This window comes from Eleutherodactylus coqui, chromosome 10, assembly GCF_035609145.1.
Source record: "Eleutherodactylus coqui strain aEleCoq1 chromosome 10, aEleCoq1.hap1, whole genome shotgun sequence".
In the NCBI taxonomy this organism is placed as follows: Eukaryota; Metazoa; Chordata; class Amphibia; order Anura; family Eleutherodactylidae; genus Eleutherodactylus; species Eleutherodactylus coqui.
The window spans coordinates 10559698-10577168 of NC_089846.1; the positions used below are offsets into that span (position 1 = coordinate 10559698).

Genomic DNA, 17471 nt, shown 5'->3' on the forward strand with positions numbered 1-17471 from the left:
GCGCTGGTTTGCAGGTTGTGGAGAGCCGCCGGAGCAGCGGTGGGAGCGCTGAAGCTTACTATATGTACAGCGGCAGACCACCATGCCTGCGGCAGCCTATCGGCAGCTGTGGTCATTCCCTTTAACTCACGCAAGCCAACCCATGTCTCCACCCATACTTCCGGTGGAGACATATTACACTAATATCACGGAGCTCCGCGATCTGCAGTCGTAGAGGGTTATTACAGATGATCCCTCTGATGTGACGCCCCAGAACTCACCTCTAATGACTCTCAGATACAGAAATTTGATATCAATGGAAACAGAATGTCAAAAAGTTTCATTTAGCAAGACTGTCTGACAATCAGATGTCCTTGTTGTCCAACCAATCTCAGCGCAGCTTTTATTTCTCAAGTTGCTGAGGTAAAGTGAACGCTGCACAATGATTGGCTGCTATGGACAATGAGGACCATCTTATTGTTAGATAGTTTTGTTAACTGAGGCCCAAAAAAGTTTTATTCTGCCATAGTCGTTTCTGGGGTGTTATGAGACAAAATGGCGGCTGCCAACGAAGACAGGAGAGCGTTTTGTGATTTAAATTTTCACGTCTACCAGTCTGTTATTAGTGTGCCATGTCACTTTTGTGAAGTCTAGTGAAGCTCAGTTCGGAAGCGGTTATCCAGTTTTAAGGAAAAAGGTTGAATCTGTAAGCGAAAATCATCCAACCGTCCACCAGTAAGCGTGGAAACAGCGGAGCCCGTCCATGCAAGGTTCACACAAAGTCCTCAGAACTCCACCGGCAGAGCAAGCAGAGGATTGGACGTCCCGCCGCCGACTGTCTGGAACTTCTTCCTCCACGTTCCCCGGACTTCACGCCTTGCGATTAGAGTTCACATGCCCCACTCACCGCCCAGCATGATCTGTGGCATCCCAGAAGTCATTGCATCAGTTAGTCGTGATCCGCTATAATGTGTACGGCAGGAACTACAGGTTCCATGTGAGTCCGGTGACAAAAGGGGTCACACTGAAACCTCTGACGGGGGAAACATTGTTGATGTTGTGCAACACAATTTTTTGAGTTTCTGTTTCCATATCAAAGTTCTGCATCTGAGCGTCATTAGATGTGTGTTCGGGGCGTCACTTCGGGGGGATCATCTGTAATGACCTCGTCTATGGATGAAGGGCTGTAGGTGATTTCCAGCACTTCCAGTCCTCGCTGCCAAGTTCATTATTCTGATGCTTTCACGCATGGCAGAAAATTGCTCTGAAGTCCGCTTGCCTTAGAACTTATTCACATGGACATAAATCGCGCAGCAATGGCGCACGGACCCATTAAAATCAATCGGGCTATTGAGATGTGCGCTTTTTTAGCAGACTGATGGTCTGTGTAAAAATATTGTAACGTGTCGTATTCCGGCCCGGTTTCTTGGCCAGCAGTCTCTTATTGAATTCAAGTGTTGCACAAAAGAATGCAGAGCGGATATGGATGACACACCGGCATTCGCCATTTTTACGGATTGTTGCTAAGCAGGGATAGAGAAAAGACATTTAGGCCTCCTTCTATTTTTTTACATATAAGAAAAACGGATGACACACGTAAGTTTAAAAAAAAAGGCAAACGCAAAACATGCGAATGACACACGGACTGCAATCAGTCCATTTTTGCAGACTGAAATTAGACACGTTTGTCTGAATGAGGTCTTACATGCGGATTTTGCTGCTGATTTGTCCCTTAGCAAATCCACAGCGATTCTACTGAAAATCCACGTCAAAATCTACAAGTAAGGTTTGCCGCTTTTGGTGCCCATTTGTCTCTTGCGGAACCTTCTGAGAACACCCTTTATATGATTATCATTTTCTGGTAGCAGATCGCATCCGGCATCCACGTCTATGCCCACATCCGGGCTGTTGCTATGTAACCCACTTAGGATGTAGACCTTGATATGGATGGCGTTTTGGATCCATTGTGATAAGGCCAGGCAGTGTTGTCGTAGGAGCACTGGACTGAAGCAGCAGATTGAGAATTACCAAGGTGATGATGTGTTTTATGTTGGTTTTTTGGAGGGGACAGGAAAGAAGCATCAGATTACTTGGAGTACTGGTGTCAGACTATTTGGTGTCGGCCATGACAGTCAAGATAAAAAAAAGATTTTATAAAAAAAAGGCAATCACTACCCAACATCATATAAGCCAGAAATATGTGTTGGTCCCGTGCACATTACTCATCGGGACCCCGATACTGCCCCTCAAACCTAACAGACTCTGCAAAGCGCAATTGTATATCAGAGCAGAATGCACTCAGGAGGTAAAGGTAAGTTACATAGTTGTTAGATGCACTCAGCAGGTAAAGGGTTACATAGTTGCCGGATGCACTCAGCAGGTAAAGGGTTACATAGTTGCCGCATGCACTCAGCAGGTAAAAGGTTACATAGTCGCCGGATGCACTCAGCAGGTAAAGGGTTACATAGTTGCCAGATGCACTCAGCAGGTAAAGGGTTACATAGGTGCCGGATGCACTCAGCAGGTAAAGGGTTACATAATTGCTGTATTCACTCAGCAGGTAAAGGGTTACATAGTTGCCGGATGCACTCAGCAGGTAAAGGGTTACATAGTTGCCGGATGCACTCAGCAGGTAAAGGGTTACATAGTTGCCGCATGCACTCAGCAGGTAAAGGGTTACATAGTTGCCGGATGCACTCAGCAGGTAAAGGGTTACATAGGTGCCGGATGCACTCAGCAGGTAAAGGGTTACATAATTGCTGTATTCACTCAGCAGGTAAAGGGTTACATAGTTGCCGGATGCACTCAGCTGGTAAAGGGTTACATTATCGCCGAATGCACTCAGCAGGTAAAGGGTTACACAGTCGCCGGATGCACTCAGCAGGTAAAGGGTTACATAGTTGCCGGATGCACTCAGCAGGTAAAGGGTTACATAGTCGCCGGATGCACTCAGCAGGTAAAGGGTTACATAGTCGCCGGATGCACTCAGCAGGTAAAGGGTTACATAGTCGCCGGATGCACTCAGCTGGTAAAGGGTTACATAGTCGCCGGATGCACTCAGCAGGTAAAGGGTTACATAGGTGCCGGATGCACTCAGCAGGTAAAGGGTTACATAGTTGCCGGATGCACTCAGCAGGTAAAGGGTTACATAGTTGCCGGATGCACTCAGCAGGTAAAGGGTTACATAGTTGCTGGATGCACTCAGCAGGTAAAGGGTTACATAGTTGCCGCATGCACTCAGCAGGTAAAGGGTTACACAGTCGCCGGATGCACTCAGCAGGTAAAGGGTTACATAGTCGCCGGATGCACTCAGCAGGTAAAGAGTTACATAGGTGCCGCATGCACTCAGCAGGTAAAGGGTTACATAATTGCTGTATTCACTCAGCAGGTAAAGGGTTACATAGTTGCCGGATGCACTCAGCAGGTAAAGGGTTACATAGTTGCCGGATGCACTCAGCAGGTAAAGTGTTACATAGTCGCCGGATGCACTCAGCAGTTAAAGGGTTACATAGGTGCCGGATGTACTCAGCAGGTAAAGGGTTACATAGGTGCCGGATGCACTCAGCAGGTAAAGGGTTACATAATTGCTGTATTCACTCAGCAGGTAAAGGGTTACATAGTTGCCGGATGCACTCAGCAGGTAAAGGGTTACATAGTTGCCGGATGCACTCAGCTGGTAAAGGGTTACATTATCGCCGAATGCACTCAGCAGGTAAAGGGTTACACAGTCGCCGGATGCACTCAGCAGGTAAAGGGTTACATAGTCGCCGGATGCACTCGGCAGGTAAAGGGTTACATAGTTGCCGGATGCACTCAGCAGGTAAAGGGTTACATAGTCGCCGGATGTACTCAGCAGGTAAAGGGTTACATAGTTGTTGGATACACTCAGCAGTTAAAGGGTTACATAGGTGCCGGATGCACTCAGCAGGTCAAGGGTTACATAATTGCTGTATTCACTCAGCAGGTAAAGGGTTACATAGTTGCCGCATGCACTCAGCAGGTAAAGGGTTACATAGTTGCCGGATGCACTCAGCAGGTAAAGGGTTACATAGTTGCCGGATGCACTCAGCAGGTAAAGGGTTACATAGTTGCTGGATGCACTCAGCAGGTAAAGGGTTACACAGTCGCGGGATTCCTATCACTTAGTCGTCTCGCTGAATGAAATGTCACGGAGCGGCGATGTAAAACCTGTTTCCCAATTGCTGCTCTTTCTCCGGTATCTACAAGCGTCCGCTATCTCCCCGCTTCATCTGCGAGCGTCTTTGAAGCAGACATACAGGTAGGAGGCGGCGCGGCGACTTCGGCATTTACATATGTTCTCCGTTATCGCTTCTTTCCCCGCAGATGCAGTTCTTTTGGCGTCACTCTGTTGATGAAGCCGGTGGGCTGCGGATAGAACCCGCCTTGAGTGAGGATTCTGGGAGCTACGTGTGCGAACTCTCCAACGCAGCAGGATCCACCAATCACAGCATCCGCCTGCAAGTCCAAAGTGAGGAGTGGAAGATTTTTGGGGGGGAGGGAGGGGTTTGCCACAGTGCAATGGGGTAATCCCATTCCAGACTCCCTCTGGGACCTGCACCAGGCTGGTCAGGAGGAAATGGCCAAGTTGGCTTTGCTACACTTATTCCGTAAATCCATTAGAAGTCAATGAGAATTATGCAACATCATCCCATAGTGCGCCACATGGTTTCCAGAACTTGGGCGCTGCGGAACAGCGTCATTTGCTGGGCTATGTAGTTTGTGTAACTCCTGTTTACTTCGATGGGAGTTATGGAAACAGTACAGCCCAGCCGTGCCTGCCCGTTACCCCCTCCTGGCCAGTGGTCTTCCTATGACGGATATATGTGGCCAAGACGGGAACATCCAGTTACGGGCAGTGACTGCCGTGGATTAGCATTGCTTCAGCTGCGGACCTGCATGTGGATCAGCGGTGTGAAGGAGCGGCGGTCATTCTTTTCCACACATGAATTTCAATTGGAATCTGATACAGACTTTCTTGATGTGGATTTGCTGCAGAATCCACCGTGTGAGCAAAGCCTAAAAATCCGTTGGCACTAAGCCCACACGCTGCCCACGCGCCACCACATGCAGCGTGTTACAGTACAATATACAAAGCTTGCACTGAGCAGTATGTGCGCATGCTGGAATCCAAAGGGGATTTTCCCATGTTAGTTCTGCAGAGCTGCGCTCCGGACTTCTGCTGCCCTATGCAAATTCATTGGCCGCGCATCTGCATGCAGTTTAGCCCCGTTCGATGGGCAAATTTGAGTGCGGAATTCCTGATACGCATTGCATGCAAAAACTGTGTTGCTGATTAATTCCATATCCCCAGTGGCTCCAACCATCGTGCCCGGACCTACAGAATACACCACCCGAGAGGGCAGGGCCGTCACATTGTCATGTAACGCCAAAGGACACCCGCCGCCTGTGGTGACATGGACAAAGGTAAACAAAGGCGACGATGGTATAAAACTTTTTGGGGAGTGAAAATAATATGGCTGGTATTTTTAAGATTCGGGGCTTGTGACAAACTAAAGAATATCAGCCATGATGGACATATATGTTACACGCCGGTCCTCTGACTCTCTATATGTGCTCTATATTGTCAGGGGGAAGACATCCTAGCTTCGGAGAACGGCCATTACCAAATAAACCAGGATGGAAGCCTCTTGATTTCACTGCCCTCTGGTGCTGACTCCGATCACTACACCTGTACGGCCACAAATCAGGTGGGGGCCGCTAGCCGCGTGTCCCAAGTTATAGTGCACAGTAAGTGGCCCTCTTTCTGTTGAGTCTAAACACATTATTAGGGTTAGCAGCATGAATATCCTACTTTGTATCGTTGTGCTTCACGATGATTATAACTGACATGTCAATCATTTTCATCTTCTAGTTTATTTGACAATTTTGCTTTGTTAAGATCTGCATCTTACCAGTTCAGTTTGGTAGGGGGCGCTGTTGCATTGATGTCTAGGGAATGTATTGCCTTCAGAGTCATAGAAATCCTAGACTGTTAGACTTGGAAGGGACCTCCAGGGTCATCGGGTCCGACCCCCTGCTCAATGCAGGATTCACTAAATCATCCCAGACAGATGTCTGTCCAGCCTTTGTTTGAACACTTCCATTGAAGGAGAACTCCCCACCTCCCGTGGCAACCTGTTCCACTCATTGATCCCTCACTGTCTAATATCTAATCTGTGTCTCCTCCCTTTCAGTTTCATCCCATTGCTTCTAGTCTTTCCTTGTGCAGATGAGAATAGGGCTGATCCCTCTGCACTGTGACAGCCCTTCAGATATTTGTAGACCGCTATTAAGTCTCCTCTCAGCCTTCTCTTCTGATAAACATTCCCAGATCCTTTAACCGTTCCTCATAGTACATGATTTGCAGACCGCTCACCATCTTGGTAACTCTTCTCTGAACTTGCTCCAGTTTGTCTATGTCTTTTTTAAAGTGGGGTGCCCAGAACTGGACCCAGTATTCCAGATGAGGTCTGACTAAGGAAGAGTAGAGGGAGATAATGACCTCACGTGATCTAGATTCTATGCTTCTCTTAATACATCCCAGAATTGTGTTTGCCTTTTTGGCTGCTGCATCACACTGTTGACTCATGTTCAGCCTGTGATCTATTAGTATACCCACGTCTTTTTCACATGTGCTGCTGCTTAGCCCAATTCCTCCCATTCTGTATGTGCTTTTTCCATTCTTCTCGCGCAGATGTAGGACTTTGCATTTCTCCTTGTTAAATACCATCCTGTTAGTCGTCGCCCACTGTTCAAGCCTTTCTAAATCTTTTTGAATCCTCTCCCTCTCTTCCCTAGTGTTAGCTATTCCTCCTAGCTTTGTGTCGTCGGCAAATTTGATCAGTTTACCATCATTTCCCTCCTCCAGATCATTTATAACAATGTTGGCCACCACTGGGCCCAGGACAGAGCCTTGTGGCCCCCACTTGATACATTCTTCCACTTGGATGTGCAGCCATTTATGACCACTCTTTGAGTACGATCACTCAGCCAGTTGTGAATCCACCTAACAGTTGCCTTCCCAATCCCAGATTTGGTCATTTTCTCAATAAGTATGGTATGAGATACTTTGTCAAATGCCTTACTAAAGTCAAGATATACTATATCCACCGCATTTCCCTGATCACCCCAGTCGGTGATTCTGTCATAGAAGGAGATTAGATTAGCCTGGCATGACGTGTTTGTTACAAACCCATGCTGGCTCTTAATTCCTGCATCCTCGTCCCCTTTAGCCGTGGTGAGGAGGGGTACGGCTTGTAACAGAAAAGCTTTTATTTTTCCTTCTTTTAACAATGTTCTGTTTTGTCCTTTCATCTTTTATTCAGCAAAGCCCAGAATAAACATGAATGATTCCCGAGACCCGAGCGCCCCGATCCATGTGGTAGCAGCCCTGGGTGCAGAGATCACCTTACTGTGCGATGTGCAGGGCACACCTCTGCCCACTGTCTCCTGGAGGAAGGACTCCTTACCGCTGCCCATCGTCTCTGCCAGGTATATTATAACAGTGTTACTCCTCTACTATTATAGCCACCTCCATTCTTCTTGTTGATACTTTTTAAGTCATCATTAGACAGGAGGCGTCAAAGTTTCCCAGTCCTAGTGTTCTCACTCCCAGTTATCAGCCATCACTAAATGTATGCTGCTGTCCCTCCAAATGTTGTATCGCTTTTACTTCAGGTCCATACATGACTAAAATTTATATGAGTTCTAGTCGTCCGGGATTTGTCGGGACAGTCCTGGATTTTGGGGGCTGCCCACTGTTCTGGCAGGCTGGAGAAATGTCCTGTAGGGGAGCTGGGAATGGAGTAAAATAATGTAAGCCTATACTTAACCCTTTCACTCCCCCCTCCACTTGTTTCCCAAGATCATGTGTCACCTAACACATGATTGCAGCATCCAATCACTGCCCTCCATCGTACCAGCGCTGAGGATGGGAATTGGCTGCTGCGATCATGTGATCACATTACCCGTAAATGAGTGGGGAACCGGGTAAGCGGGAGGAGAAAAAGGTGATTATAGGCTGCTTTTCTATTTCACTGTCTAAAAGGGGATATTATTAATCAGGGATATGTGGGGGCATTATTACTGAAGGTGGCATGCAAGGGCATTATTACTGAAGGTGGCATGCAGGGGCATTACTACTTAGGGGGCTATGCTAGGGCATTATTGCTGAGGGGGACGTGGGGTGCATTGTTACTAGGGGAACTTGCAGGGGCATTATTACTAGGGAGGCCATGTAGGGGCACTATTACTGTGAGGTGGGCTGTTAAGGGGCACTATTACTGTAAGAGGTTAACTAGCAAACACTAATACTGTGAGGGGACAGAAAGGGATTAGAGTAAAAGGAGTGTGACCCAGTGTAAATAAAAATGTACACGGTGAGCGATGTGAAGAGCAAGAATTGTCCCTATTTTCGTTGTCCAGAGATGGGCGGCATGCCCACTGTCAGTTTCTGCCCATGCAGCATGGCCACTGCTGCTAAACTGGATGCATCAAAACAGGCGACCTGAACATTCAGATGTTTTTGCCACCTAGTGGCAAAATATGGAACTACAGGACAAGAGAGTACACTCCAGCTTCAAACTAAAAGTCTACAGGTTAAAAACTAAAAAACGTTATCACTATATATTCCGAATCTCCTCCCCCTCCCCCCACCAATCCGCCTACATGTATAACATGGAGCTGGGGGATAATCTCTGCTCGCAGTGTCTGACGAACCTTCATTTCCTGCTCTCGTATTAATGAGCCGCCGCACAGGTGCCAGGAATGGTCACGATTTACTGTCAGACATCTGGATCAGCTTTGATCTGACACTAATTATTTATTACTGTCAGCAAATCACTGGCGGATTTAACCCTTTAATGCTCAGAGACAACGACTGATGATGTCAAAACTAGGAACGGGAAAGATATTTCAATCTAGCATCTGATAATCTGGAAAGTCTGCTAATCCAGCACTGCTGTGACTTTTCTGATCATCCAGATTATCTGAACATGAGCATCTCCGTCTGTTTCCGTGACGGAACAGAAGAATGGCGCTGTGAACGCGGCCTTGGGGTTACATGCAGTTCTGCAGGCACCGCAGATGTCACAAGGAGCTGCAGCAACAAGCTGGGCTCTGCTACATCTCTACAGCCAGCAGATGCCTCTGTGACCTCCCAACCCTACATAACATGTAATAGATCTGCCTATAGACGGCAGGCCTTGCACAAGCCAGTCCTGTACGGCGTGTAATAACCGCATTATCTGCCTGATAAATGCCTTCCAGGATATTCCTGGCTAATCTCACAATGCGCAGGGAATGCGGATCAGCGGCGGTAATTCTCCCCGAGCGTCCAGGAAATCGTTTCCACAGTTGGTCTGGAAGCCGTTAAAGGAACAGGTGCAGAATTCCAGCAGTCCGCACAAGGGGGCCGGTATCGGGACGAGGCGACATGATCGTTGGGGTCTTCTCTTTCATATCTCCCAACGTCCGAAGAACAAAAAGAGGGGGAATCCCTGTAGTATGCATACCGTTAAACCGTGCCTCTAACCTTGCCCCTTACAGTAATAGTGCCCTTTATGCCCCACACACTTTTATTGTTCTCTCATTGTCTGGCACACAGTAATAGTTCCCCCTCCTAGTAATGATACCCCTTAAAGCCCCTCTTACAGCAGTAATGCCCCATACAGTAGAGATGCTTCCTTAGTGTTCCTTGTAGTGCCCCCCACACAGATGCCTCTTTAGTGCACCCAGTGATGTCCACATAATAAATATTCCTCCTTGATGCCCACTTAATGCCCTCAAAGATCTCCACCATAAATATATACCCGTCGGTGCACTCAGAGATACATTCCAATAAAAATGCCCCATTGGTGCTCCCAGTGAAGCCCCCACAGTACAGATTCCCTGTTAGTGCCCCCACAGATGCCACTCACAATGAATACTTCCCCCACACAGAGATGCCTACTTAGTGCACTCAGCGATGTCCCCACAGTAAATATTCGCCTTCAGTGCCCCCAGAAATGCCTTGCACAATAAAGATGCCCCCTTAGTACCCTCAGATATACACCCCTATAATAAATATATTCCTTTGTGCCACCAAAGATGCCCCCCAATAAATATGCTCCCTTGGTGCTCCCAATGAAGCCCCCACAGTACACATTCCCCATTAGTGCGCCAAGAGATGATCCCCGCAGTAAATATTCTACCTAGTGCCCCCACACACGGATGGCTTCTTAGTGCCCCAGTGATGCCCCACAGTAAATAGTCCAGAGATGACCTCAACAAAGACTCCCCCTTAGTGTTCCCTGAGATATGCCCCCACAATAAATATACCCCTTGGTGCCCCCAGTGATGCCCCTCACAATACATATTCCCCATTAGTTCCCCTACACACAGATGCCTCCTTAGTGCCCTGAGAGATGCCCCCTCAGTAATATAGTTGTGTAGTGCCACCATAAGCAGAGAAGTCTTTGTGTAACATAAACCTGTTTTTTAAATACTTTTCAAGTTCTCTAAATGCAACAGCAGTGTAAAGTATGGAGGATTTCATTCTGGTTGCAGTTTCTCCTCTAGTCTGTACCGGATATATGAATATGTAGGTTTTCTGAGAAGCACAAAGACAAAAGAGATCAATACATGAATACGCTATATGAAGCCATGGCAACCAAAAACCTCCATTCTTTACACTACAGGCTGCATCCAGCTACAAATGCTGGCAGTGCAACTAGAGAACTAGATTGTAAGCTCTGCAGGGCAGCAGTCGGTGTATCGGGCAGTGCTGTGACTTGTGCTTTGTCTTGTTGCAGACATCACTTGCTGCCTTCCTGGGGTCTGCGGCTGTCGGAGCTGCGGGTGATGGACAGCGGATATTACACCTGCCTGGCATCCAACCTGGCAGGAAACACATCGCTCACCTACAGCCTGGAAGTGCAAGGTACAAAATGCAATTACATCGCAGCGCCTTTACACGCAGGGCTGCGCTAAACTCAACTCCTCTGCACTTCCCGGTAGACCCTGTAGAGTTATATATGAAGGAAAACCTCCATGCTTTACACTGCAGGCTGCACTTCGAACAATGCAAGAAAAAAACAAGGTTTTTATATATATATTTCGGCACACTGAAGCCCTGCTGGCTATGAGTTGGCGGGCAGGACCCCATAGGAGGCCGCTGTTCGGCCCACAGAAGCCCAAAGCGGAGGATCTCCGATCCGACCGTGCAATTATCACATTACTGCTCGGGGAATAGGATGTTTTTACAAAGGATGAAAGTGCCAAGGAGAAAGCAGAACTATTAAACATCTGGCCTCCGTCGCCCTCCACCCGCTCTTCCTCCTCGCCGGTATCAGCCATAGGCTCCACTTCCTACAGATGCTGTCTTCAGACGTTTAACCCTTTCATCTCTGGGGCCTGGAAAATGGGCACAAAACCGCCTGTCGCCACTAACCACTTGCACCAGACATGCAGAGGTTAAATCTCCCTTTCCCTGATATCTGGTATTATTGTAGACCGTTCCAAGATTGGACCGCGAGTCGGAAGGTCTGACACACGCCAGATCGACTCCTATACAAAGAGAGGAACTGACCGAGACGGGCGCGCTGACAGTAATAACACTTCACCTATGTTATTCCAGTGAGGCCCGTAGTCCTTGACTCTCAGAGTTATCTCTGCGACGATTGTTCGGTCCTATCTGTGTCAGGATGGCGGCTTTAGATACGGGATTATGTCAATATTCAATAAACGCTGGCAGAAAAGCGGAAGCAACGCCTAATGCGGATAATAGATGCATAGGGGGAAAATGCGGCCTGGCCCTTTAAATAGAAAAACAAGCCCCAGACAACGCCATTCATTCAGTTGTTGTTGTTTTAGTCTGTAAGGGCAGATTCACACATTGCATAAAAATCTGCAAGTCTACCGCAGCTTCCATACGTCTTATATGCCGATTCCCACTGCATTGCTGAAAAGAGCGAAATCTGCAGTAACTCACGTCAAAATCCACATTTTTGGTGGATTTTTTCACTAGTTGTGAAAGCGCCTTGGGGGCCGTCGCACGTGGCAGAAACATCCGCTGCCACATCTGCACGGCTGCGGTTTTTCTCACACGGGCGGAATCCACGTCAGATTTTTCTGTGCAGATTCTACATCAAATCCCGCAGTAGAAAGTCGCGGATTTCTGCCATTGATGTGCGCTTGAATCGTGTAGGACCGCTCACGGATTTAGCCTTTCAGTGGGCAGATCCCACAAGGATTTGGATCTCAATCCGCGTCAAGAAGCGACGTCACTTTTTTCCGCACGCAGATTTAAAATTCCAGCGTGGAGGAAATCCGCGCCATAAGTGCGAGTTCTCACGGCTTTACAAGTATCAGGTCTGTGTCAGACGTGGAACTATCATCCGCCACAGAAATCTGCTGCAAATGTGGAATAAACCCGTGTGAGGCGCCTGATGGGGTTTCCGTGCATGAAGAATTCCTACCGTCCGTCCTTTCTTCCACAACGCAGATTTCCAAATCCGCATCGCATTGACAACAGCCTGGATTTCCATAGCATTCAGATGGATGCTAAATTAGTGCGGCGTCCACATAGGGGATCTGCGCGGAATATACTCCGCCTCAACGGAGCCTGAAATGTGGGTTTGGACGCCGATTTACGGTGGAATTGTTGCTGATTTCACCCTTTGCAAATTTGCATCACAATCCACTGAACGATGTGCAGATTTGTCTGTTAAAAATGATACTTTATTGTTTCTTGGTCTGATCTGCTTCTGGGAAAGCCGGGTGATAATTGGGAATGGCAGACATGTTGGCTGTCACCCAACTTTCTCAGTATCGGATGTGAGAATAGAAGCCAGCAGAAGATGCAGATGTGCAGCCAGCGCTGATCACGGACCCCCTGTGCAGCCGGGGATCTTGTACCATGTAACCGCCGCTACGTTAGTGCATCGCATGGAGCGGGTTTGCTGCGAATTTTGACGCAGATCTGCAGCAGATTTCACCCACTCAATTGATTAGAAAAGGTGAAATCTGCTGCTGATCTGCAACATAATGTGCAGCAAATTAGCTCTGTGTCGCAATCTGATTATTGCACAGATTACCTCGCAGTCCGCCGCTGCGGCTGCCATGAAGTTCCCGTAGCGATATACAGGTCAATGTAAGGCACAAGTGTCAAACTCAAGGCCCACGGGCCGAATCCAACTCACCACTTCATTTTATGTAGTCCTCGAGGTTCTGACGCAGAAGAGGGTCCTGAGCTGTGCCTGGAAGACCCTCTACCACTGGATACTGGAATGGCGGCCGCCATCTTGGTCCTACACCGTAACGCCGGGTGCATGCGGACCGAGCGCTGTGGCTGTCACTCCCCTGTCTGCTTCCTCCGCTGACCCTGTCCTGTAGCACAGCGCTGCTTGGCAGGGCTCAGACCATGAAGCAGGTTGTACATCCCGGCCTGTCCTCGCTGCCATCCTGCAGAGGACAGTCTGTTCCAGCCCGCCTGTCCATACCCTGTGACCCTGCGGCTCGGATCGGAGAGGACGCTGTGTTATACGGCTGCTTGACCCAGTGAGTAAGGACTCTGCCCTAAGGAAAGTTTGAGAAGCTTTCACCAGCTTCTGCTAGCTCCCATGATTTCCCTTTTCTCCAACTACCTGGCAGTTTTGAGTGAAGTATCTGTATTGGGGGACTCGTGCCCCAATTTTTCTGACTACTACTTTGCTCTATTCCATTTGTTCTACTTTTCCCCCTTTTTAAATATTTGCTTTAAAATGCAGCCTTACAATTACAAACGGACCTTTAAAGTCAACCATAATGCTGATGTGGCCCTCGGTGAAAGGGAGTCTGCCCCCCTGCTGAAGGGTATTAAGAGGGTTAATTATTGAGATGTCAGTGCATGACACGTGATCTCCTTGGAGACTCGTGGTCTCGCAGACGCTACCTCAGTAGACGGTGATCGCTGGTGCTGCGGAGGCTGCTAGTCGGATTCACAGTGTACAGACATCTGACCGCAGCGCCGACATCCATCTTCTCATCCTGCCCACTTCTGTCCAGCTGCATTCTTTGCTATTGCCAGCACTACGATTAAAGCGCTTGTCCAGTCCTGCAGGTTTCTAGTAAACTTTGCTTCTATTCCCCAATGCCTGCTTGCTGTCAGTGAATGGAAGCAGATCAGGACCTTCTATTGCTTTGTTACAATTGTATCCAGTCTAGGCAATCCTACTTGAGGTAAACCCATCTTCATCACAGATTTCTCTCCTACCCTGATGGTTTGTTACAATGTATCAGTGCAAGTAAGGTCTCCTTCACATCAGCGTGCATGCAGCGCTATTTCTTCCTGTCAAATCCAGCAAATTGATAGTCATCTGGAAACCGAACGGACTCCATTGTAGTCAGCCTAATGATGACTAATGCCGCTGCTTCTCTTGCAGTTCCCCCACGTGTCCATCCTGGGCCTAAGCTGCTGAAGACTCTTCTGGGACGCTCCCTGGCTCTTCCCTGCGTGGCACATGGAGACCCCATGCCCAGGCTCAGTTGGTATAAGGATAGTGTAGCCTTAAGAGTAGGAGGCCTGGACTCCTTGCCAGGACCGGACGGCAGCATTACTGTTCTGGAGGTGCAGCTTTCGGACTCCGGGGTGTACCGCTGTGTGGCTTTCAGCAGCGCTGGAGAAGATGCGTTGGAATTCCGCCTGGAGGTTTTAGGTAAGCGTTACTAGATAACCAACAATATGGACTCCACACAATCTGCATCCGCTGGTAACGTGATGATTTTCTCTCTTTTAGAGCCACCAAATTTTAAGCAGAACTCGGATACCCTGTTGGAACACAGCAGCCATGAGCCGGTGACCGTGACGTGTCCTGTACACGGTGAGCGCCAAATTCCTGCGAGAATCACATTAACGTATCGCTTCCTGTTCCGTTTCCATAAGGATTACATGAGATTCCTTATTATTTGACTTCCCAGGAACTCCAACTCCAATGATCCGCTGGTTAAAAAATGGAGTAGTCCTCAGCAGTCACCTCCCAGGAGTCACTCAGCTCGCCAATGGCTCTCTACTGATCGAGTCACCCGTGCCTACTACCAGCGGCGACTACATCTGCCTGGCGACAAATGAAGCCGGCTCAGCGAGGAGGAAGACTAAACTGGTGGTGTACGGTGAGTGCTCGCTTTAGGACCGGCGGCGGCTACATCTGTATCATCCCTACTATAATTATCATATCATTTACATTTCAGCCCCTCCCAGAATCCTAGAGAACGGACAAGCGCAAAATATCTCACTGATGGCCAACCAGCCCTTGACCTTGGGCTGTGAAGTGACTGGGGTTCCCTTTCCTACCGTAACCTGGAGCAAAGGCGACAGGATTGTAAGAGGGACCGAAACACAACAGTGTTCTCTAACAATATGATAGGCTTTTTAATTAGCGGTAATCAGAGTAATACATCCCAACTGGGCGATATAGGGTGAAACACTGAACGGCCCCTTTTATTAGAGCCCCCTGCCCCTCTCACCATTGACGGTTCCCTGTATGGAGATTCTCCCCATGACCCCGAAGTCCAACCTAAAATCACGTGATGGGGGTCTCTAATAAAGGTGCCACTCAGTGTAAGTGTAACCATAGGAGGAAGGGAATATCGCCACCTGGTGGTTACATTGGAGGATGTTTGCATGATCCAGGTCTATATGATGGAAAACAAGGTTCAGGCCAATTGCATCGGACGAATTGAGTTACTTTACTGATGTCTCTGATTGCCGCTTCCTATTAAACTGACCCGCCATTGTCATCACAAGGTTCCTTCTTAACTGTCTGTATTTCGCCAGCTCACCGAGGGTCCGGGGATCAGCTTCCAATCTGCCGGCCAGTCTCTCCGATTTCACCGGATACGTAAGGAAGATTCGGGCTCATACATTTGCATGGCAGTAAATCGCGCCGGTGAAGCTCAACGCGCCTACAATGTTATGGTGTTCAGTGAGTATTTGTAAGATCAGGCAGGTGAGAGGGGAAGGGGGGTAGCCATGTAGATTTTGTTGCAGAATTCAGGGGCGCGGAATATTCTGTCGTGTGTGAAAGGTCCCTTACTAGGAAGAAGCAGCCGCCAGAAGTCATGTATAAAGCTTTTTCGTTTTCTTATATGAAATTGTAATACCACCTCCTTAGCTGCAGGTGGCAGTACAGCCAAACCTCTACTGAGATCCGCTATATGCAGACTATGTTATAATCATCCGTTATTTCTCATGTTATAATTTTCAGTACCTCCATCAATTTACGGAGCGGGATCTCTCCAAGAGCTGACCGCAAAGGAAGGAGCTGAGGTTTTGCTTCAGTGTAAGACTTCAGGGCTGCCAACACCCCACGTGGAATGGACAAAGGACGAACAGTAAGTTGGCAGTGACCAGCAGCCAATTATATATAGGATCACATGAAAACACAGGGCCACCTAGTGGCAGATCAGTGAAAATGCAGTTTAAGGCTTTATTCACACGGATGTATTAATTGCTTCATCTGCAAGTTCTGTATTTAAAGCGGTTCATCACCCCTGCACAGGATAGCTGCAGTCGACATTCTCTGAAAGCGGTGATTGAAGCTGCATTCATACAAAGATAGTAGAGACCCTCGTTCTTATGATTGGTGGGGTCCTAGAGATCATACATTTATCACTTCTATGTGTTTGGGGGCCGACCAGGATGTGATGCTAACATGCAGACGTAGCTAAAGGCTCACAGGCCCTGATATAAAGTTCAGCTTAGGCTTCCCCCTTTTCTCGTGGCTGTGGTTCACCCAGAATGTCCCACCGCATCTCTCAGTGACTCGGTGCCATGCGCACGTGAAAAATCTACTTCAAAAACTGCACATAAAGCACGGACTTTGAAGCGGATTGTGCCGTATTCTCTGATTGGAGTGGTTAACTTTTGTTCTCTATACAGGCCCAGACCACTATGAAGACATCTCCCCACCTTGCTTCTACCTCGAATGCTTCTCATAGTGCCTCCCATAGTAACAGTGCCACCACTTTGTGCCCAATAGAGTACTACTGCCCCCTTCCCACACAGTAATATTTCCCCAAGTCGCTCAACACAATAAGTTCCGTCTTGGTGTCCCACATTAATAGTGCCCCATAAAGTAATAGTGTCACCACAAATAGTGCTATTTTGTGCTCTCACAAAGTAATAGTGCCGCTCTATGCCCACACAAAGTAATTTTGACCCCATAAAGCCATAGTGCCATTTGTGTGCCCCCACAAATCTATTGTATGCCTGCAAAAAATGTCCATCTGTGCCCATCAACATAAATGTGCCCTGAAAATAGTGCCCCTCTGTGACCCTCTCAAAGTAATTGTGCCCCTGGGAGTGCCCTGTGCAGCACACAGCCTCCTGAACTCGTGCCAGAGGTGCTTCTTTACATTACGCTGCTCTGCTGCATGACCACGACACCGCGTGCAGCGAGCGTAGCCTGGCATGTGTCCTGCTCTTGGGCGCTGAGCACGGTGTCTGGTTCATGCAG

General features: G+C 48.2%; 1 protein-coding gene across 1 annotated transcript in view; it reads left to right on the forward strand.

Moving 5' to 3' along the window:
- The window catches only part of HMCN2 (hemicentin 2), a 178269-nt gene that overhangs the window by 70992 nt on the left and 89806 nt on the right, over positions 1-17471 (forward strand). The window contains exons 19-29 of the mRNA XM_066580227.1: positions 4324-4468; positions 5312-5424; positions 5589-5748; positions 7326-7491; positions 10791-10918; positions 14400-14672; positions 14754-14837; positions 14935-15126; positions 15205-15335; positions 15791-15938; positions 16221-16347. Coding sequence (XP_066436324.1) covers positions 4324-4468; positions 5312-5424; positions 5589-5748; positions 7326-7491; positions 10791-10918; positions 14400-14672; positions 14754-14837; positions 14935-15126; positions 15205-15335; positions 15791-15938; positions 16221-16347 — 1667 coding nt within the window. The remainder of the gene's footprint in view (positions 1-4323; positions 4469-5311; positions 5425-5588; positions 5749-7325; positions 7492-10790; positions 10919-14399; positions 14673-14753; positions 14838-14934; positions 15127-15204; positions 15336-15790; positions 15939-16220; positions 16348-17471) is intronic.